This window comes from Phlebotomus papatasi, chromosome 5 (genome assembly GCF_024763615.1).
Source record: "Phlebotomus papatasi isolate M1 chromosome 5, Ppap_2.1, whole genome shotgun sequence".
Taxonomy (NCBI): Eukaryota; Metazoa; Arthropoda; class Insecta; order Diptera; family Psychodidae; genus Phlebotomus; species Phlebotomus papatasi.
In genome coordinates this window covers 45612-68614 of record NC_077226.1, presented here as the reverse complement: position 1 = coordinate 68614, position 23003 = coordinate 45612, and the positions used below count along the sequence as shown (strand labels likewise).

The 23003-nt window shown below is 37.1% G+C and overlaps 1 protein-coding gene across 1 annotated transcript; it reads left to right on the top strand.

Moving 5' to 3' along the window:
* On the top strand, positions 1 to 21508 carry LOC129808692 (metabotropic glutamate receptor 7-like). Its single transcript, XM_055858463.1, has 8 exons — positions 1 to 793; positions 9865 to 10079; positions 10169 to 10738; positions 10818 to 11281; positions 15070 to 15426; positions 15493 to 16078; positions 16164 to 16295; positions 20594 to 21508. The coding sequence occupies exons 1-8, from the start codon at positions 526 to 528 to the stop codon at positions 20777 to 20779; spliced, it is 2778 nt and encodes a 925-aa protein (XP_055714438.1). The 5' UTR covers positions 1 to 525; the 3' UTR covers positions 20780 to 21508.
* The last annotated feature ends 1495 nt before the right edge of the window (positions 21509 to 23003 follow it).

Sequence of the window (23003 nt, the reverse complement as noted above, 5' to 3'; positions counted from 1 at the left end):
GAAAATGCGCATGATCCATGCAGAATCCGTGGATGTGCTGCATAGATTTTCACTGGAAAATCTCCCTAGATTTCCTCCTCCCCATCCCCGTCCCCTTGCCCTCTGTGTGTGTGAGTGAGATAGGGAGATGCTGTAGCAATCTTTGGGTCAGTTCTATATTGATTTTTTTTGCCAATTCAATCCCCCAAAAACGAGAAGCATGTTCTGCGGTGTTTATTGTGAATATTTTTGCCAATGATCAATTTATATGTTTTTATTCTTTATTTTATTTAAATTTTATCTTTCTTTGTTATTTTTTTCGGTTCAAAGTGTTTTTAATGTTGTGCAAAAGAGATTTTGTCTCTGGTGATTTGTTCTAAAAAAAAAACGAAAAAGAAGAAAAAACAAAAACAAAAAAAAGGAAGAAAGAGGAACAAGTGAAGGTAAAAAGGAAGTGTAATAGTGATTGGAAGGATGTGCTCAGAAGTTTGGGAATTGAAGTAAAGGATTGGGAAAAATAAAAGAAAGACGAAGAAGAAGGAAGAGATGCTCATCTGGCTGCTAGGAGTGAGCTTTTGGGTGGGAACGGCAGCTGCTAAGGCTCCCTTCACCGAAAAGGACTCACGACTGATCCGGCTGAAGGGAGACATCATCCTTGGTGGCATTTTTCCGATGCACGAACACCGTCAGGACAATCCTGAGTACCCATGTGGTGCTGTGAAGGAGGAGAAGGGCATCCAGCGACTCGAGGCTATGCTCTATGCCATCGATCTCATCAACAACGATCCCCAGCTCCTGCCCAATATCACGCTAGGTCATTCAATTTTTTTCAAATTATCCTTTTTAGGGAATTAGCAATGAAGGTTCTCCTTAAATCCTTCTCAAGGAGCATTTATCGCTATAAATGAGTGATAATGTCTGATATCTATACGAAAATTTCGTATAAAAGAGGTCCATATTCGAGTGAAAAATATAACAATTATTTATTTTATACATAATGACGTCATCCTGTACGGTAAAATGTATAGATTATAACTAATTAATATGTAAATAAGATATAATCACTCTATAATGTCAATATTATAACGATATCTATACGAGAATTCTGGCGAAGACTTTACATATTCCATCTAGAAAACCGTTTAAAAGAGGTCCATATTCGAGTGAAAAGGGAATTTTAGCATCAGAAAAGCAACAATTTTTTTTATTTTATACATAATCACGTCATCCTGTACGGTAAAATGTAACGATTATAACTAATTAAGATATAAATAAGATATAATCACTCTATAATGTCAATATTATAACTACAGCTGGCCAAAATATGCAAAAAAAAATCTTCGAAATATTCGACATAAAAATGCACGAAAAATCATAAAATATGCAGGAAAAATATGCATTTATTTAATTCATTTTTTAACCCAAATAAGAGTGTTTTATAGCACTTTGACATAAAAACCTTTAGCTATTGTAAATTTGCTTTTCATTAGGATCTGTCTCCAGTAATCATTTCACATATTTAATTTTTTAGAAAGAATTTTCGAGTTGCTTTTTAGTAGTAGGGGAAAGTGCCCATGCTTGATACAATCCAAGCTTAATAATAACTGTTTTTTTCCTATGTTAATCAATAGTTATAACACGAGAATTCTGGCGAAGACTTTACAAATTTCATCTAGAAAATCATTTAAAAGAGGTCCATATTCGAGTGAAAAGGGAATTTTTACATCCGAATTATAACAATTTTTTATTTTGTACATAATCACGTCATCCGGTACGGTAAAATGTATCGATTACGACTAAATAAGGTATAAATAAGATATAATCACTCTACAATGTCAATATTATAACTATCGACTAAAGCAGGGGCCCATTAAGCATGATAAAAAGTGAAGCTATTTTTCACTTTTCCTTGTGAAAATTTTGCAGCTATTGCACCACGACTTAAACAAATTTCCTCGTAGTTCTTGTATTATTTCGGCGAACATTATGAAATATGTATTTTTAGATAGCTTTCAATGTACGAATTTGAAATATATCAGACTGATAAGTCAATTCTCTTTAGGAAAAAACTTGCCAAGAGTTTTCAGTGTCTCTATGGAAAAACGTATGGAAAAATTATATGTCGAGAGTCAAGAGACCCCTGACTGAAGAGCTGTCATTTCATTTAAATTTTTCTCTAAAACTTGCTCAAATATTTTCCTCGAATCAATAAATATTTATCTTAGACGACTCAGTTACATTGTCTGTGCCTCTTGCAGTTTTATCGCTTTTGAAAATTTAATATAATTACTGTTTTCCGTTAAGGCGTCTACACATTGAGAGCAATTTTCGTCAAAAATTGCGCTTTTGACAGAAATTTGACGTTTCCCCCTACAACGCTGCAGGGAATTTCCTTAAAAAAAAGCAATTTTTGACAAAAAATTCTCCCAATGTGTTGAGGCCAATAGAGGATACAATTTTTTTTTTGTGAACAATATTGTTGTGAAACGAAAAATACAATAATGTTATTTATTTTAAATCCAAAATGAACCTAGCGCGATCGTCATAATTAGGTCATGAAATATTATAAAAGTGAGTGCACCACCGATATTCTGGGTAGTTCCTTTGTAGTTGTTCACGAATAAAGTTAAATTTATTGCAATATTTTATTCCCAACTTGAAATTCCTAACAGAAAGTTGGGAACTTATCCCAAGGAGCATTTATCGCCATAAATGAGTAGAGATGTCTGATATCTATACGAAAATGATGGCGAAGACTTTACAAATTTCTTCTATATAACCGCATAAAACAGGCCCATATTCGGGTGAATGGGGAATTTTTATAGCCGAAATATAACAATTTTTTATTTTAGAATTAATCGAGTCATCATGTACGGTAAAATGTATTGTTTATGACTAAATAAAATATAATCACTCTGTCATACCAATATTATAACTATTGACTGAAGAACTGTCATTTCTTGTCAATTTTTCCTTAAGTCTTGCTCAAATATTTTCCTCAAATGAATAAATAATTATCCTCAACGATTCAGTCACATTTTTTGTGCCTCGTGCACTTTCATCGCGTATGAAAGTTTAATGCAATAATTGTTTTCCGTTAGAGGCTAAAATATTAGTAAACAAAATTTCATTCCCGATTTGAAATTCTTAGGGGAAAGCTATGAAATTAAATAAAACAAAATTGAATAAATTTATTGCTTTTTACATTATATCATTTAAAAAACTTATAGTTCTTAAATTTTGACTGCGTGTATTGATAGAATACAGCCCTTTGAACAATAATTTGGACAAATATCATTGCACTGCAATGTTTTGTGTATCATTTTTCCTTTAATTTGAGTTTGGCGTCGCCAATTTTCTGTACTTTTGCACGCCATAATCTTCTTTTTGTTCTGATAAAATAAAATCAAGATATTGTAACCCGAATAAGTAGGAAAAGCAGAAAATAAAACACATTTATATATTTTAGTGATTATATTTCTCAAGATGTCGTATATCATATTTACATTTTGTAGAATTCTTACGACAATAATATCACTACACAGCAAAAATGTCAAAACACTGAAAGATTATGCTTTTGACAAACTTTTTCTGCGTTCTGGGCACTCATTCTGCAATTTGATCTCATATCAAATGATCTGGAAGCTGTCCTAACGCTTGTACTTGCGTTACACTGCAATTAAAGGGTGAAAATATTAGCTCTCACAAACGAAGTGTTAATTCACTACTTTTTCATCATTTGTACTTACTTTATAAAATCTAATGCCTTTTATCTGTATACTCGATTTTTCTACACACGCTGGTGCATTTCGGGACTCTAATTAATGTGAGACATCACTTATTTCACAAATTTGCACTCGCAGATGAACTTCTGCTTAGTAAACAAAGTAGAATTTGACAATCTGGCAGCGTCGTACAAAAAGAAGACAAGTTGTATATAACTTGTGTCTTTTATGGAACAAATGTAACTAAAATGTATCAGAACATGATGCTCATACAATTTCACGACATTATGTGAACATAATGGCATGAATATGTAAGATAAATATACTTTAGAAATAGTTGACATAGTTTTATACATTTTCACTCAAAAATAGATTATATTATGACTTGTTTATAGATCAAAAATATTTGGTCGTAATTTTAAAAGGGAAAATAACTATATTTTAACTAGAATTTATCAAACAAAATGTATTATATGTATTAATAGAAAATGCCTGATATTTTCTATACAATTTTTAGTCAAGTTATTATACTGGCGTTCAACGCACATAATTTTCAGATAATTTACATCCATTGTGTTCATACATTATATTTTTAAGAAATAGCTCGATTACGTTGAAAATATGTTGGTCACATTTGAGACATACATTATTTGGATATCAAATGCCCCTTGGGATGGATCAAAAGTTTTTATTGAGTGTATTGATATACTATTTATCAATTCAAACACAATTCTGGACAAATATCGGTGCTCGTCAATGTTTTTTGCGTATTTTATCCATTAAATTGAGTTTGGCGTCATCTATTTTCTGTAATTTTCCACACCATAATCCTCTTTTAGTTCCGATGAAATAAAACCAAGACATTATAACCTCATAAAGTAAGAAATGCAGAAAAAGCACGTCTTTACATATTTGTGTTATTTTATATACATTATGTCGAACATTATTAGGTGAGATTCTTAATAATCTCACCTACTATAATCCTACAAAAATTACATGTCCTCCGATCGAGCTCAAATTTCGCCAAAATGTGTTTCAGCACTTCCTGATAACAAATATATAGATGCACAGTTAAAAAAATGTGTAAAATTTTTCTACTATTAATAGTGCAAAATCGACCATTTTAGTTGTTTAATTTAAAAATGTTTAAAAAAAATGCACAACGATTTGGTAATTTATTATAATGTGATTGAAAATTAACACTATTATTAGTTGAAAAATGTTCAACAATGTTGTTTAATTTGAAAATGTGCAAAATTTTAATACTATAATAGTGTGAAATCGGATAAATTAATTACTTAATTGCGATCTTTGCAAAATTTCTCACTAATTATAGTCATAAAAAATTTTCAACAATGTTTTGTAATTTAAAACAGTTGAGAAATTCTATAAATTACCACTATTATAGTATGATTATAGTTTTTCACATTATTATAGTGTGAAAAAATACACAACTTTGTGGTATTTTTTGTCACATGATCAAAAATTTAACACTATTATAATTTTATCATAATTTTTAACACTATTATAGTGCGAAGCCTTGTGTATTTCAACCAAAGATGTTGAATTTTCAGACAACAATTGTTGAATTAAACAAAAAGTTGTGTAAAAATTGTTGTATTAGGTGAGATTCTTAACAATCTCACCTACAATAATCCTAACAAAATCTCATGTCCTCCGATTGGCCCCAAACTTTGCCAGAATGTGTTTTGACACCTCCTGATCACGAATATATGGAACGCTAAAAACCGTTCCCGTCCGTCCGTCCGTCCGTCCGTCCGGCCGCTCTTTGGAGCTTAATAGCTCCTAAACTAAAAGAGATATCGACTTGCGGTTTTCGGCAAAGGTTATATATCGTATGAAAATTGCAAATTGGTGCATTGACCCCATTTTGAATACCACCTTTTTTTGTTTTCTCAATAGCTCCGCCCCTGTGGCATCGAGCGGGCTCAAATTTTAGTATGTTGTAGCTGGGCCTTAGACCTTTCCATCAATACCAAACTTAAGGTCCCCCGACCCCCCTGACCCGAGCTATAAGGGTCCAAAAAAATTTCTTAAAATGGCCATAACTCCGGTTCTAATTATCAGAATTTAAAAGGTGAGGGCGTTTTGGAAAGCCCTCGTGAAATGCCACTTCCCCTTCTAACATCGTAAGAAGTTTTTTTTAATTTTCTAATTTAAATAACTCAAAAATTCCTTATGCAATCAGGCTGAAATTTTAGTATGTTGTAGCCGCTGATTATACCTATGAAACAAAAAAAATACTTAAGTCGATCCATAGCCTCTGACCCGAGCTATAAGGGGTCAAAGTTCGAACATTGACCGGCCTCTATCTCCGGTTCTAATTAACATGGCGACCTAAATTTTACCTTTTTGGTTTCGTCTCGATGAGCACTTTCAGATGGAAGTTCAAAAAGTCACCACAGCTGGCGCTGCGATACCGTCAAAATTCATCGAAATTCAAAATCATTTTTCTCAAAAACTCTATCCGTCAAATAACTTCATGAGATAAATCTTTAAGTTTTCTGCAGAAAATATGTACACCTCTGCAGAAAATCTGCCGAGAAATCTGTAGATATTCCTACGAATTTTATTAGAACGATTTATTGGTGACCTAAATAGCAATTTAAATGATGGGTATTCCGCCAACATGGCTGTTTTCATTGATCTTACGAAGGCCTTTGATTCGGTTCGGCATGGTGTTTTGCTGGACAAACTTGAGGCTGCGGGCTTTCGAGGTCTTCCCCTTTCCTGGTTAAAGAGCTATTTGGACAATAGAGTTCAGAAAGTAAAACTGCTTCCAAATGTCATCAGTTCTCCAGTCTCATGTACTGTTGGTGTGCCGCAAGGCTCGGTACTGGGGCCACTTTTATTTCTTATTTACATAAATGATATGCTAGAGTTAGATCTGTGTGGAAAACCTACTGCGTATGCGGACGACGACGTGGCCTTATTGTATAGGGGTTATTCTAATGACAGTGTTGTTTCTGAAATGGAATCTGATCTTCTCGTGATTCGTGAATGGCTTATCTCCCATGGGATGCAGATTAGTGCGAAGACTGAGGTTATGGGTTTCGGTACCAGCGCTGTGTGTCTCAGAGGTCGCACTGTGTGTTGCCACTCACCCAATTGTGGGGCAGATTGTGTGGCTCAATGTTTGAGTATCACTCCGGTTGCCCGTTTTAAGTACTTGGGGGTCATGCTAGATGAAGGTTTGTCATGGAAGGATCATACCGATATGGTTGCGTCTTCCTTAAAGTTGTTGGCTCACCAAATTTATAAATTAAGGGATTCATGCTCTTTAAGACTTCTCAGGGCTTTTTATTTTGCGTTGGGCGAATCTCGGTTGCGATATGCTTTACTATGCTGGGGTGGGGCGTGTGCACAGCATCTGAGGCCAGTAATTTCGAGTCAGAGAAGAGTCATTAGGACTATGAGGTTTCTAAGACGTAGGGATTCTCTTGCTGCCGTATTTCAGTCATTGAGGGTCTTACCCTTGAGGTCCCTCTATGTTTATAAGGTGACAGACACATTTTTCAGATGCAGCGGTTATGATTCAGGATACATCCGTGAGAATAGGGTCGGTAGCAGGGATAGATTTTCTGTTCCACTGCCAAGATCTCAACTGTTCAAACGTTCACTGAATTACCTTCTGCCTTTGATATTAAATAACATTGCCAAGATTGTTTCCCCATTTGTAGGAGGTAGAGTTCGAGCTTGGTTGTTTTCTGCTGATCCTCTGGATGTTGAGCGTCTCATGACTTCGATGTATGTTTGATGTGTGAGAGGGTTGGTACATTATGTCGTCGGGGTGTCCCCCGGTCTTCTCTGCTTGATGGCAGCGCCTTGGTTACTTGCCTGGACATCTCTTGGTTGACCTAATGGACGGGGCTAAGTGCTTAGGATGATTCTTTTTATTTAATTCAACTTCCTTTCCGGAGTGAATGGTCGCGTTCCTATACTGAGGGGGTTTCTTCCTCGGCTTCACCGAGTTCTTTTCCCCAATTTGTGATGGTATGAGCACGCGATTTCCGCGTCGGGGGCGCACGGTATCCGGAGTACACCCTTTGGGATGGTTTCTGGGCTTGTGATTGGGGGGCTGTCGTCTTTGCGGAGGGACTTGGGGGGGCTGTCTGCTGGTTGCTATTGTGCTGGTTATTCTCTTTCTTTCATCCCTCTCGGGGTCATGAGCTTTGGTATTTGTTGTTTATTTATTATTATTATTGTTGTTTACTCTTTCTTTTCATCTGGTTTATATGCTTTAAGTGGATCATATATTTTTATTTTTGTTGTTTTTTAATTTTTTTAAAATTGGTTTTGCACTCTCGTTTGGGTTTTAAAGTGGGTGTTTTTTTCACTTTTTTTTTCTTTACCTCGTTGGCTTATATTTAAATGACTTGGATTATCTTTCCGCGTTTATCTAAAATTAATTGTTTTTCTTTTTAAATATATATATTTTTTTAACCTTTATGCCAAACGGCTGTCACAGCCTGGCCTTTGTCTCTTGATTCAGTGGACATTTCCCATAACTCAAACAAAAGCTAATATGATTGTAAAAATGTTTGTATAATGTTGATCTCTATGGCTTATACAACCTGTGAAGGAGTTTTCCATCGTTTTGCTCTGGAGGTTGGTCAACAACACTAAGACGGCGATGGCCGCAAGGGGGGTGGAAGTTGTCTGAATCAAGATGAATAATAAATACAATACAATACAAATACAATACAAGTTTGGGACAAAATTCGTCAGAAATTTTTGCAGATTTTCTGACGAATCCTGGTGCATACTCTGACGAATTTCTGTAGATATTCTGCCGATTTTCTGTAGATTTTTTCTACATTCCAGACTTTCCAGACAAGATGTGTCAGAAGAGATGGAAAAATTTTTCACTGAAGTTTGCAAAATTCAATAGAGTTATTTTTTGTGATATCAGGGTGTTTATATAAAATAAAGAATTCTGCGACGCCGTGTTACAAGTAGAGAAAAGTGAAGTGAAAACTTTAAGCAGAGTATCGACCTAAATTTCGTGTTTTTGTATCATTCCATGGGCGATTTTTAAAAAATTAGTATTTTTGCTCGCATCTTTTTACTTATTTAAAATGTTTAATCGGTAATGCTTGTTAAGTAGAGCATACCATTTTCTTTATAACTCCTACAGTTTCTACATAAATCAACAATATTTTTGTGAAGTAATGGACACTATGCCGATTTTCTCGGCAGAAATTCTACCGAAAATCTACAGATTTTCTGCAGAAATTCTGCCGAAAATCTACAGATTTTCTCTGAATACACTGGAATATACCGTTAAAATTCAAAAAACCTCACAGTAAAATCGGCAGGCAGAATAATGATTTGACGGGGTTGGTTCCTCTGTCTAGTCTATGAAGTTTCCAAAAAGTGTCGTAAGTGTGCTGTGGTTACAACAGAACCGGAGATATGAAGGGTTAAATTACACAAAATTCAAAACCTCATATCTCCGGTTCTATTTGTCCGATTTTGATGACTGAGGGTGCAAACGAAAGATTTTACAAAATGCTAAAACTTTCTAGAACATTTGAACTTGGTAGGACAAACGCTGGAGGCGCTACAGTCGAGAAACCAATATACGTGTTTCAAGAACTCAATTATCTCAACTGTCGCTCAACCGATTTTGATGATTACTTCGACGTAGTTGTAGAGGACATTATGATCTGTCATCAAAATAACACTATAGTGCTGTGGGTTCGTTGTGGTTACAATAGAACCGTAGACATGAGGGGTTAAAGTTCACGAAATTCAAACCGCTATATCTCCGTTGCTATTTGACCGATTTTGATGAGTGAGGGTGCAAATTAAAGGTTTCACAAATCACTACAACTTTCCAGAATATTTGAACTTCGTAGGACAAATTTTGGAGGTGCCTCAGTCGAGAAATCAATTTTCACAATACATAACCTCAATTATCTCGACACATGCTTAACCGTGATGACTATACTTCGGCATAATTGTAGAGGACATTTTTATTTATTTTAAAAGAAGACATATTTGGATTTTTTGGGAAATTGGTAGAATGATCAAATGAATTTTCGAGGTTAAGTTGTAAAGAGAGGAGAAACGTACGATTTAACCGGTTTTTTGTGGACCAAATGATATTGATGTGAATCTTTATGTGATATTTCAGGTGCCTTAATAATTGACAGCTGCAGCAGCGACACCTACGCCCTGGAGCAGAGCATGGAATTTGTGAGGTACTACATGAATCAGGATATGAGTGAATATAAGTGCGAAAATGGTATGCCACCCACTTATATTCCACACAAACCTGTTACTGGTGTCATTGGAGCATCTTTTAGTGTCGTGTCAATTATGGTGGCCAACATCTTGCGCCTCTTCAGAGTAAGGAAGTCCATTTAATTCTTTGTTTTTTTCTTTAAAAATTTGCCATTAGATAGTATGGCGTTGCTAACGGTTTGACATTTTGATAGATTCCACAGATAAGTTATGCATCCACAAGTACAGAATTGTCAGATAAATCGCGTTTTGAGTACTTCAGTCGTGTCGTACCACCGGACAATTTTCAAGCTATGGCAATGGCTGAGATAGCTAAAGCCCTAGATTGGCGATATGCCTCAACGGTGGCCGTTGAGGGTGACTATGGTGAAAAGGGTATTGCCAGTTTTATCAGTATTGCTGCACAATTGGGAATTTGTGTGGCTGTTAGTGAAAAAATTCTGAGAAATAGTAAAACAGAAGATTTTGATCGGATCATTGAGCATCTGATTCAGAAACCACAGGCACGGGTTGTTGTGATGTTTGTAGATGAGGATAATGTGAGAAAATTACTTCAGGCTACAATAAGGGCCAATCGTACGGGTCATTTCTACTTTATAGCCAGTGATTCATGGGGTGCTAAGGTGTATCCGGTGCGTGATCAGGAATTTGCAGCTGTTAATACAATAACCGTCCTACCAAGTCGAACAAATCTAGCTGGATTCGATGAATACTACCTAGCCCTAAGGCCACGTCTTGATCCACAACATTGTCTCACTGGAAATGTATATATTCCCATACCTTTTCACTCATTTAAATATAATTATCACAAAACTAATTTGTATTTTTAACGTAAAATTCCAGTATGCTACACATTCAATGACATCGGAAACAATAACAAATTGTCGAAATATCTGGTTCAATGAATTCTGGAGTCAACATCACAAATGCAGCTTTCAGCCAAATTCCCGGACACCGTGTACGGGTACCGAAGGGGTACATGGATACGAACAGGAAGGTCTTGTACCTTTTGTTGCAGATGCCGTCTATGCTATTGCCTATGCAATTGATTCAATGATACGAGATGTATGTGGTGATTCAACACTGTGTCCGGCCCTTCAGCCAGCTCCACTTGGTCTCAATCTCCTCAAATACATCCACAATGTGTCCTTTGTTGGTCTTCAAGGTACCAAAGTTCGTTTCAATCGCGATGGCGATGCCTATGGCTTCTACAATGTCTATCAGTATCAACAGACGGGTTCGAGGTGTCCTAGGGCACAGCAAAATGGCACCACAGATGCCTCAAATGAAGGAACAGCACCTTGTAGGTCAGTATACCATTTAATTTATTTGTACACTACAAATAGAACGACTGCTCTTCCAAGGACAGCGTTCAAACGACAACGCATTCATGTACTGTCATAATATGGTACTGATGCTCAGTACCAGGGGGGTGACATTATCACTGAAAAATGCGACCAGTTTTAGTGTAAATTCTTTCCTGTTTTCGTACACATTTCACGAGTTATCTTCAAAACTACGTAGGTTGCCAATTTGAGGTTTTCGGTTGCCTATTCTTTATTAAATTGACTTGTATTTTGTATTTGTATTATTTGCTAATTCATTCTACAATGACAGAAAACAGCTAATAAAGTCAAAAGTTTTTTCGGCTCGCTAGAAAAATATGGGAAACATGGGAAACGTCATGCCCGTGCTCAGTACCATGGCAGCTCCAAACACTCAAGCAATTCATGAAAACGCTTTTGTATCTTTTGTCTAAATCGTACAAAATCGCTTAAATCGGCATTGTTTTCCTTTTAGGAAACTTTTGTTCTTTGCGTTCGAAAAAAAAACGATTTTTTTTGGGGATTGTTCATCAATTTGGCTCCTGTCTTTCTGAAATTCTAGCTGAATCGTTGTCTCTTAATAGAGTCTCTTATTAATCGAAAATAATGGGCACATCAATCTGTGTAATTTACTAAAGAACGATTTTGTTCTTGGTATCCCGGGGGTCCGCCTTAACCGAATTTACTAACTGGGTATTTTACCTTGTATTCGCCAATGCAACATTTTTTTTCACTTTTTAGATTTTAAGATTTCATCTCTATTTGTTAAAGAAAATGGTGATGAAAACACGCACAGCTCAAGCATAGAACGGGAAAGATTGTGCTGAGAACATGCTTCCATTAAGCATGAGCGGGCAGATACTTTGCGTAAAAACGAATAATTTTGCGCTTAAAAATCACGCATAGTTTAAGCATAAAACTTTTATTATTCCCGCTTAAAAACAGAAACAGCTTAAGCATAAAACGGTTATTGTGCCTAAAAATATGCACAGGTCAGACATAAAACAGTTAATATTGCGCTCAAACACGCGCACAGCTTAAGCACAAAACGGTTGATATTCCGCTTAAAAATACGCACAGCTGAAGTACAATAGGTTCATATTCCGCCTACAAACACGCACAGCTTAAGCATAAAATGTTTATTATTCCCGCTTAAAAACACAAACAGCTTAAGCAGAAAACGATTAATATTGCGCTTGAAATCACGCACAGCTCAATCATGAACCGGAAAAAAATTGCTAAAAATCACGCACAGCTCAATCATGAACTGGAAAAAATCGCTAAAAATCACGCACAGCTCAATCATGAACCGGAAAAAAATCGCTAAAAATCACGCACAGCTCAATCATGAACTGGAAAAAATCGCTAAAAATCACGCACAGCTCAATCATGAACCGGAAAAAAATCGCTAAAAATCACGCACAGCTCAATCATGAACTGGAAAAAAAATCGCTAAAAATCACGCACAGCTCAATCATGAACCGGAAAAAAATCGCTAAAAATCACGCACAGCTCAATCATGAACCGGAAAAAAATCGCTAAAAATCACGCACAGCTCAATCATGAACCGGAAAAAAATCGCTAAAAATCACGCACAGCTCAATCATGAACCGGAAAAAAATCGCTAAAAATCACGCACAGCTCAATCATGAACCGGAAAAAAATCGCTAAAAATCACGCACAGCTCAATCATGAACCGGAAAAAAATTGCTAAAAATCACGCACAGCTCAATCATGAACTGGAAAAAATCGCTAAAAATCACGCACAGCTCAATCATGAACCGGAAAAAAATCGCTAAAAATCACGCACAGCTCAATCATGAACTGGAAAAAATCGCTAAAAATCACGCACAGCTCAATCATGAACCGGAAAAAAATCGCTAAAAATCACGCACAGCTCAATCATGAACTGGAAAAAAAATCGCTAAAAATCACGCACAGCTCAATCATGAACTGGAAAAAAAATCGCTAAAAATCACGCACAGCTCAATCATGAACCGGAAAAAAATCGCTAAAAATCACGCACAGCTCAATCATGAACTGGAAAAAAAATCGCTAAAAATCACGCACAGCTCAATCATGAACCGGAAAAAAATCGCTAAAAATCACGCACAGCTCAATCATGAACCGGAAAAAAATCGCTAAAAATCACGCACAGCTCAATCATGAACCGGAAAAAAATTGCTAAAAATCACGCACAGCTCAATCATGAACTGGAAAAAATCGCTAAAAATCACGCACAGCTCAATCATGAACCGGAAAAAAATCGCTAAAAATCACGCACAGCTCAATCATGAACTGGAAAAAAAATCGCTAAAAATCACGCACAGCTCAATCATGAACTGGAAAAAAAATCGCTAAAAATCACGCACAGCTCAATCATGAACCGGAAAAAAATCGCTAAAAATCACGCACAGCTCAATCATGAACCGGAAAAAAATCGCTAAAAATCACGCACAGCTCAATCATGAACTGGAAAAAGATCGCTAAAAATCACGCACAGCTCAATCATGAACTGGAAAAAAAATCGCTAAAAATCACGCACAGCTCAATCATGAACCGGAAAAAAATCGCTAAAAATCACGCACAGCTCAATCATGAACCGGAAAAAAATCGCTAAAAATCACGCACAGCTCAATCATGAACCGGAAAAAAATTGCTAAAAATCACGCACAGCTCAATCATGAACTGGAAAAAATCGCTAAAAATCACGCACAGCTCAATCATGAACCGGAAAAAAATCGCTAAAAATCACGCACAGCTCAATCATGAACTGGAAAAAAAATCGCTAAAAATCACGCACAGCTCAATCATGAACTGGAAAAAAAATCGCTAAAAATCACGCACAGCTCAATCATGAACCGGAAAAAAATCGCTAAAAATCACGCACAGCTCAATCATGAACCGGAAAAAAATCGCTAAAAATCACGCACAGCTCAATCATGAACTGGAAAAAGATCGCTAAAAATCACGCACAGCTCAATCATGAACTGGAAAAAAATCGCTAAAAATCACGCACAGCTCAATCATGAACCGGAAAAAAATCGCTAAAAATCACGCACAGCTCAATCATGAACCGGAAAAAATCGCTAAAAATCACGCACAGCTCAATCATGAACCGGAAAAAATCGCTAAAAATCACGCACAGCTCAATCATGAACTAGAAAAAAATCGCTAAAAATCACGCACAGCTCAATCATGAACTGGAAAAAATCGCTAAAAATCACGCACAGCTCAATCGTAAATCGGTTAAGAATGCGCTTGAAATCACGCACAGCTCAATCATGAACCGGAAAAAAATCGCTAAAAATCACGCACAGCTCAATCGTAAATCGGTTAAGAATGCGCTTAAAATAAAGCACATCCCTTGCCTTGATCGTATGCCAAGTTTCTGATTTCGACTTCTTTTCACAGAGAAGTTACAGTGGAAAAAGGTCATTAATTTGTATGGGGACTACAAGAAGGAGTGGAGGGGGAGGAGCCTATATCCATGGTTAAGGAATCTTTCATAAACCTCAATCCCATACCAAGTTTGAGCTTTCTAATTCTTCTCACAGAGGAAAGTTAAAATGAAAAAAAGTCCACATTTTGTATGATGGCTACTGGAAGCATCCCTCCTTCATTACCTATAAAATACACCTAGTCCCATCTGTGGTCGCCACATAGACCAACTCCCATACATTTTTGCTCAATGTCCTTTTTTTGAAGTCCCCAATAGTCATTATTGTTCAACTAAATCACCTGTATATATATTTCTTTTGTGATTGCAGGTATGACTATGTTCAGATTGGAACATGGAAAGAGGGATTGGAACTGAATTCTGATGCCTTGAAATGGGTTGGAGGTCATCCAAGGTCACTGTGCAGTGAACCATGTCCCATTGGTCATGTCCGAAACTATCAGGATGCATGCTGTTGGGCCTGTGTTAAATGTCGCGAAGATGCTTTCGTGAACAATGATACGTGTAAGACATGTGAACCAGGCTGGGCACCAAATGACACCAAATCCGGATGCAATAAATTAACGCCCGAAGTTATCGATTGGTTGAGTCCATGGGCTCTTGTACCACTTATATTTTCAGCATGTGGCATCTTCTGTACACTATTTACGGCATGTGTCTTCATTAAGTAAGTGTACTTTATTGACGTATTCCTCTATTTATTTAATTCTATTTTAAATTTCTTTCTCCTTAGATACAACAAAACACCGGTTATTATGGCATCGGGAAGGGAATTGTGCTATGTTTTGCTAATTGGTATTTTAACGTGCTACGGTATGAGTTTTGTTGTTCTAGCCCGGCCAACAGTCTATCGATGTGCCCTACTACGGGTTGGCCTTGGTCTATGCCTAAGTATTTGCTATAGTGCCATCTTCACAAAAACCAATCGAATATCGAGAATATTCAATCGGGGCGTTAAGAGTGTCCAACGTCCAATTTATACATCACCACTATCGCAAATAACAATTAGTTTGAGTGTTGTACTAGTACAATTAGTTGGTTCAATTGGATGGCTTTTGATTGAACAGCCTGATATTAGGGAAATTCATCCATTTCCCCTTAGTTCTGTTCTAACATGCAAAGTCAGCACATTTTCTCTCATAATGTCATTGGTATACAATATGATACTCATTATCCTATGTACACTCTATGCATTCAAAACACGAAAAATACCAGAAAATTTCAATGAAGCCAAATACATTGGATTCACCATGTATTCAACGTGTATCGTCTGGTTGGCCTTCCTACCAATTTACTTTGGAACTAACAATGACTACAAGGTGAGTCTTGTTGTTGTTGTTGTTGATGTTATCCTGATCCTGGGATATTGGTCATTAATGTTGTGTTTGTTTTGGCCTCTGGCAGATTCAGATCTCGAGTATGTGCATGTGTCTCAGCATCAGTGCCTCGGTGGCTCTGGCATGTCTCTTCACACCAAAGGTCTACCTCGTGCTCTTCCAGCCCTACAAGAACGTCCGGCCAGGCAATGGAAATCAGGTAAAAAGATATAGATCCACATAGACCTGGCTAGAAAGACCTAGGTCCGGTCATTAAGCTAGGTGCTTCCATGTTTCACAAGTTCCGCAGCAATGTTGTCTTTTCCTGGTACCTTGTGATTATTCTTCCTCGTGACCATAGACAGTCCATTTCTGTATTCATTCCTAGGTTTCTTAGTCGGTCCTTGATGCAGGTGATATCAAATCACTTAAGTGGATCTTTCCAATGACTCCTTATAGAACTACATATCCAGGAGTCGTTGATCTGAATTGAATTGAATTTATTTCATCTCATTCTTGATCTTTCCCACCCCCCATGCGGCCACCGCCGTCTTAGCGTTGATTCCAACCTCCAGGACTAAACGGTGGAAATGTCCTTTCTCTGGTTGTATATTACGGATTTTACAATATGTTTTACATTTCATTGGGGATGGGCCAGTCAAAAAGAGAGAGCAAGATTGCCAAGCTAACCTAGTCAGCTGTATAGCAATCTATTTTCAGCCTAATTGCATAACTTCTCATAATCACCACTATACAGAAAAAAAACAACAATATCTAGTATGCTAGTTTCGGTTTAGGGAGTTGGTTGGGTCGGGAAGTGAAGTTTGCAGCATTAAGAGTTCATATAACCATGTTAGATTATGTTCATTGGTTTAGTCACACATAGCGCGAAGCCACAATTTCTTTTGACACAGCCACTCCTCCATCCAAAAGTAAGCGCCTCACACACATCGGGTTGAAAGGCTTGGCAATGTTGCGTAAATTATTAATAATTAGAGGCGCAAGGTAGTTGATGGAACGTCTCAGCATTTCAGTACGGGGTCTGGGGATCATTAACGCTTCAGGCCTCCTTCTATTTCCTTCCCTAATGTAGTACATGTGGTCCCCGCAATGTTTGAAGTAGTGATCCGATACCTTGTAGACAAATAAACATTGGAGTGGCAGAAGGGCCAAACTCTCAAATAAAGGCGCAGACGGCTGCCATCTACGGGCAAATAACATTGTTCTAATCAATGCCTTTTGGGACACATAAAGAGGGTGCAGAATGCCAGGAGCAGCCGATCCCCAACAAAGCAACCCATATCTCAGTCTCGACTCACCAAGCGCGCTATAAAACGCCCTCAAGAGCTGTGATGAGCACACTGTGCGCAATCTATAAAGTTGTCTATTCAGAGACCTCAATTGGGTTCGCATAACCTCGACGTGCTCCGCCCACCCCAGCCGCTGATCCAGAACAACTCTCAGGTATCGGTAATTAGCCACAAAGGAGATCCTCATGCAATCTGATCCACAAGAAACGCCATGCTCCCGGTCACACCTCCAAGAGTGGCAAAGTATGCCATTACCGTCCTCAAAACCCCCACCAAAGGTCATAGCTGTTGTTTTTGCGCTCAATATCATTTTGTGATAGCTTAACCAGCCGTTAATAATACGCAGATCGTATTCGGCGTCATCCAGAACTGTCTTCCGATCCACACCGGCGTAGACCAGGGCAACATCATCCGCATAGGCAGTAATTGAACCCCTGAGCTCCACTTCCAGTAAGCCATTTATATATACCAAGAATAACAGTGGACCCAGTACAGAACCCTGGGGGACCCCAGACACACAGGTGGCAGGCGCACTCAGGCAAGCGCGAGAGACTCTAACCTGTTGAGGTCTACTAACCAAATATGATCTGAGCCAATCCAGCGCAATACCCCTGACCCCAGCCCTTTCAAGTTTCTTCAGTAAGATGTTGTGATCCACCGTGTCGAACGTCTTGGTGAGATCAATGAATATTCCCATTGTCTCAGATGTAGATACACTATTAAGACCATTCCATATATTGCTAGTAACTTTAAGGAGAGCATCTTCGCAGCCTCTACCCGGTCTAAAACCAAACTGCGAATCCGTAAAGAAGTCATGTCTCATCAGGAACCCATTAATCCGTGAGTGTGCTAGCCGCTCAAAAATTTTTGAAATGGCTGTTAAAAGGGAAATTGGCCTGTAGTTCGACATTTCTAGTTCATCACCTTCCTTATATAAGGGTACAACAATCGCCTTTTTTAAACTATCAGGAAATACCCCAGTTGAGAAGGAGATATTAATTATATAAGTCAACACATCAACGATGTTAAGTGAGACTCGCTTTAGAGTAGTCGCAGAAACACCATCATATCCAGGGGCATTATTACGAAGACCATGGATCACATGCAAGACTTCAAATGCTGTAACCGGTCCGAAGAAGAAACTCTCACTAATCCACCTATCTCGAGGCTCAAAACCCGTGGGACTATTAATACTGTTTGCTAGGATGCAGTCTATCAATGAATATTGAAGTCAAAACACGGTAAAGACTTTCAAGAAATCTCTATTTCCTCCTCTTTACAACGTTTCGGATATGAGTTGTCTCCTTCCTCAGGTATGAGATCCTCAGGTGTGGAAAATGAGTTTAAATTTTGACGCTATCGCAGCGCCACCTGTGGTGAATTTTTGAACTTCCATCTGAAAGTGTTCATCGAGACGAAACCAAAAAGGTAAAATTTAGGTCGCCACGTTAATTAGAACTCGAGATAGAGGCCGGTCAATGTTCGAACTTTGACCCCTTATAGCTCGGGTCAGGGGTTATGGATCTACTTAAGTATTTTTTCATTTGGTAGGTATAATCAACGGCTACAACATACTAAAATTTCAGCCCGATTTATAAAGGAATTTTTGAGTTATTTAAATTAGAAAATTAAAAAAAACTTCTTACGATGTTAGAAGGGGAAGTGGCATTTCACGAGAGCTTTCCAAAAAGCCCTCACTTTTTAAATTCTGACAATTAGAACCGGAGTTATGGCTATTTTAAGAAATTTTTTTTGGACCCTTATAGCTCGGGTCAGGGGGGTCGGGGGACCTTAAGTTTGGTATTGATGGAAAGCTCTAAGGCCCAGCTATAACATACTAAAATTTGAGCCCGCTCGATGCCATAGGGGCGGAGCTATTGAGAAAACAAAAAAGGGGGTCTTCAAAATGGCGGAAGGAGGGGTGGGGTCAATGCACCAAGTTGCAATTTTCACCCAATATATAACCTTTGCCGAAAACCGCAAGTCGATATCTTTTTTAGTTTAGGAGCTATTAAGCTCCAAAGAGCGGCCGGCCGGCCGGCCGGGAACGTAAATTAGCCACATATATATTCGTAATCAGGAAGTGCTGAAACACGTTTTGGCCAAGTTTGAGCTCGATCGGACGACATGAAATTTTGTTAGGATTATAGTAGGTGAGATTGTTAAGAATCTCACCTAAATATTACAACTTCCTTTTTCCAGGACAGCCTCTCCTGTCCATCTAAAGCTCTTGAAGAGCCGTTATATCAGTCTTGTATTTGGCCAGGACATCGGCTAGTTGCTGTGCAGTTCAAGCTCTGTACAGAGTGCGTACGTTCTATGTGAAAACTTTTAAATCGTTGTCCGTTTTTCCTTTGCTGGGTCGTCATCGTTGGCTCAATCTGTATCCGAGGCTCCTTCTGTCTTTCTGAACAATCTTGCTTTTTACGGGGAAAGGTTGTTAGACCCTCGCCCTGCCTTCTCTAGAAGGACCAGATCCTTTGTTCGTCTGCCCCAGATTTGTGACATCCCACTTGGGATTTACAGTAGACTCTCTCTCAATCGGGAATATGGGGCAAAATGTCATCCGGTTTAGCGATAGAATTGAGCGTCAAAGCCTTTGTAAATTCCACAAAAAGCGCTCAATTATAAAGAATCACGATAAAATAGGAAGAACTACAGCGAATTTGAGCGAATTAGCTTCATAATTAAGCGTGAAAATTGTCACCAAAATTTGACACCCGATTGATAAAGAGCCGATTGAGTGAGAGTCTACTGTATTACCCAATTTTCCGTCACGCATTTGGGTGTACCGGAACTTTCCGGGCATTTTGCCCTCTTGGTTCTCTATTTGCGACATGCTCCGTTGACGGCTCGATGACGAAAGAGGAAGCTGAGAGCATTCTTCTCCCTTTTATACCTTGCGCTCTCTCAGTTCTGACGGCGCAGAGAGCGTTCTCTTTCTCTCGCAGCAATCGTTCTGTTTCTGCAATTATTTCCCGTGAGAGGGCACCAGTGATTTGACAACTAATGGCCTCTACACATTTGGGAGCAATTTTTGTCAAAAATTGCTTTTTTGAAGGAAATTCCCTGCAGCGTTGTAGGGGGAAACGTCAAATTTTTGTCAAAAACGCAATTTTTGACAGAAAATTGCTCCGAATGTGTAGACGCCTTAAGTCTTTTGTAGCATCTTGAGTAATTTCTTGCAATTTTCTTTTTCTTTTTGCAGCGTGGTGGAATGGGGGAAGCCAATCGACTGCCCTACAGCATGCGATTTGGTGGTGTTCGATCCCAGACAATGCAATCCATGGCCAGTCTGTCAAAATCCAGTCCACAGACAGTTCACAGGAGTCTCACAGATGACAATGTGGCCGTCATAACGCCCACAAATATCGAGGATAGTAGTATAACGTAGGAAAATTTATAAAAACAACATTTTTTTTTTGGTTCTAGAGTAAAGACAAAAGGCAATGCTACAATGCAAAAGACGAAATTAAAAAAAGATTAAATGAAAAATGAATTAATAAATAAGAAAAGAAAAAAAAAACTAACCCACCCAAGTAGATTTGCTCAAAAAAGAAAAACTTCTCTTCGATTAATAGCTACAAATCCAAAATATAGTTAGTCACTATATTTTGGATTAATAAGGTAATTTATTTATTTATCTGTTTTTGTTTTTTATTGTTGTCATAATTAGTTCTTAGGCGTTTAATCGCGTTAAAGTAAACTGAAGAAAAAAAATTGAAAAAAAAAATTTTAAATAAAATTAAGAAAATAAAAGAAAAGATAGAGAAACTATTAAAGAAATCACGTAGAAATGATCATTAAATTTAAGGAATATTTGACATTTAACAAAAAGAAAAAAGAAAAATCTCTAATCTCTTCCCGATGAATCCCCCCGAAACCCTCTTTAATAAGTCCAACCCCAAAAAGCAGAGGCAATTATGTGCTGTGTTTATCTAGTGAGTAAATATTTCTCAAAAAGATTTAAGAAAAACAAAAATTAAAAAAAAAATAAACAAATATTCTAGTTGACTAAATTTATAAATGGTTTAGCAAAATGTGTGACAAAGGTAGATTGAAAATAATCTATTGAAAAAACAAAAGATTTAAAATAAAATATATATAAAATTAAAAAAAAGAATTATTAAACTCTAGATCCGGCGTGTTATTCAGATGGAAGAACTATTACAAAAAGAAAAAATAATAGAAACAAGAAAAAATTAGAGAAAAATAGACGGTAAAAAAGAAGAAAAATCAATAAAGTTAAACAAACTGTCCATAGTTTAGGGAAAAAATAAAAAGAAAACAACAACAGAAACAAAAGAAAAAAATAATCAACAGTAAGAAATATTAGCTGAGATCTCAAAGAGTAAAGATTTAAAGAAGAAGAAATAATAAAAAAAAATAATAACAAAATAATTACCCACCGTCAAATTAAAAGACAAAGAATTAAAAAATAAATAAATAGAAATAACAACAATAAAACAGAGAACAGTAACTGAAAATATGGAAAACTTTTTTTCTGTTTGAGGATAATTCAGTGCTATGAGATGAAAAACCAAAGAAAAACAAGGAAAATCAATAAAATAAAATCAAGAAAAATACAGTATGCTGTTCTTTTCTTTTTTTACTGCTCCTTCAAAAATCCAATTTCAAACCGATTTTGATGATCTCGACGGATTTGGAAAGCCAATGAGATTCCCTAGAAAACTCTCTTAGAAAGAAAAATAGGTTTTCTTGAGAAAAATCAAAGGAAATCACCTTCAAAGTTTCCCCTTTTTGAACATTCTTCAAGAACCTTTTGCGCAAAGATTTTCTTCAAAAATTCACCAAAAATCCAATTTTTATCCGATTTTGATGATTTTTACGGATTTGGAAAGCTCATTAAATTCTCTATAAATCCCTCTCATGAAGAAAACTAGCTTTTCTTTGAGGAAATTGGAGAAAATTAGCTGGAAATGTTCCCATGTCGAAGCTCTCTCAAATGAAAGTTTCCATTTATCCATCACAATTAATCCAATTTCAAACCGATTTTGATGATCTCGACGGATTTGAAAAGCCAAAGAGATACCCTAGAAAACTCTCTTACAAAGAAAAATAGGTTTTCTTGAGAAAAATCAAAGGAAATCACCTTCAAAGTTTCCCCTTTGTGAATATTCTTCAAGAACCTTTTGCGCAAAAATTTTCTTCAAAAATTCATCAAAAATCCAATTTTCAACCGATTTTGATGATTTTAACGGTTTTGGAAAGCCCATTAAATTCTCTATTAATCCCTTTCATGAAGAAAATCAGCTTTCCTTTGAGGAAATTGGAGAAAATTAGCTGGAAATGTTCCCATGTCGAAGCTCTACCACTAGAAAATCACTTTCAAAGTTTCCCATTTCCCCCAAGAAAACCTATTTTTCTTTGTAAGAGAGTTTTCTAGGGAATCTCTTTGGCTTTTCAAATCCGTCGAGATCATCAAAATCGGTTTGAAATTGGATTAATTGTGATGGTTAAATGGAAACTTTCATTTGAGAGAGCTTCCATATGGGAACATTTCCAACTAATTTTCTCCAATTTCCTCAAAGAAAAAGTAGTTTTCTTAATGAGAGAGATTTGTAGAGAATTTAATGGGCTTTTCGAAGCTGTCAAAA

Coding starts and splice junctions, on each gene's coding strand:
- LOC129808692 (XM_055858463.1), top strand. CDS start 526: ATGCTCATCTGGCTGCTAGGAGTGAGCTTTTGGGTGGGAACGGCAGCT. Junction 11,282..15,069: donor GAAGGAACAGCACCTTGTAG/GTCAGTATACCA, acceptor TTGTGATTGCAG/GTATGACTATGTTCAGATTG. Junction 16,079..16,163: donor GAACTAACAATGACTACAAG/GTGAGTCTTGTT, acceptor GGCCTCTGGCAG/ATTCAGATCTCGAGTATGTG.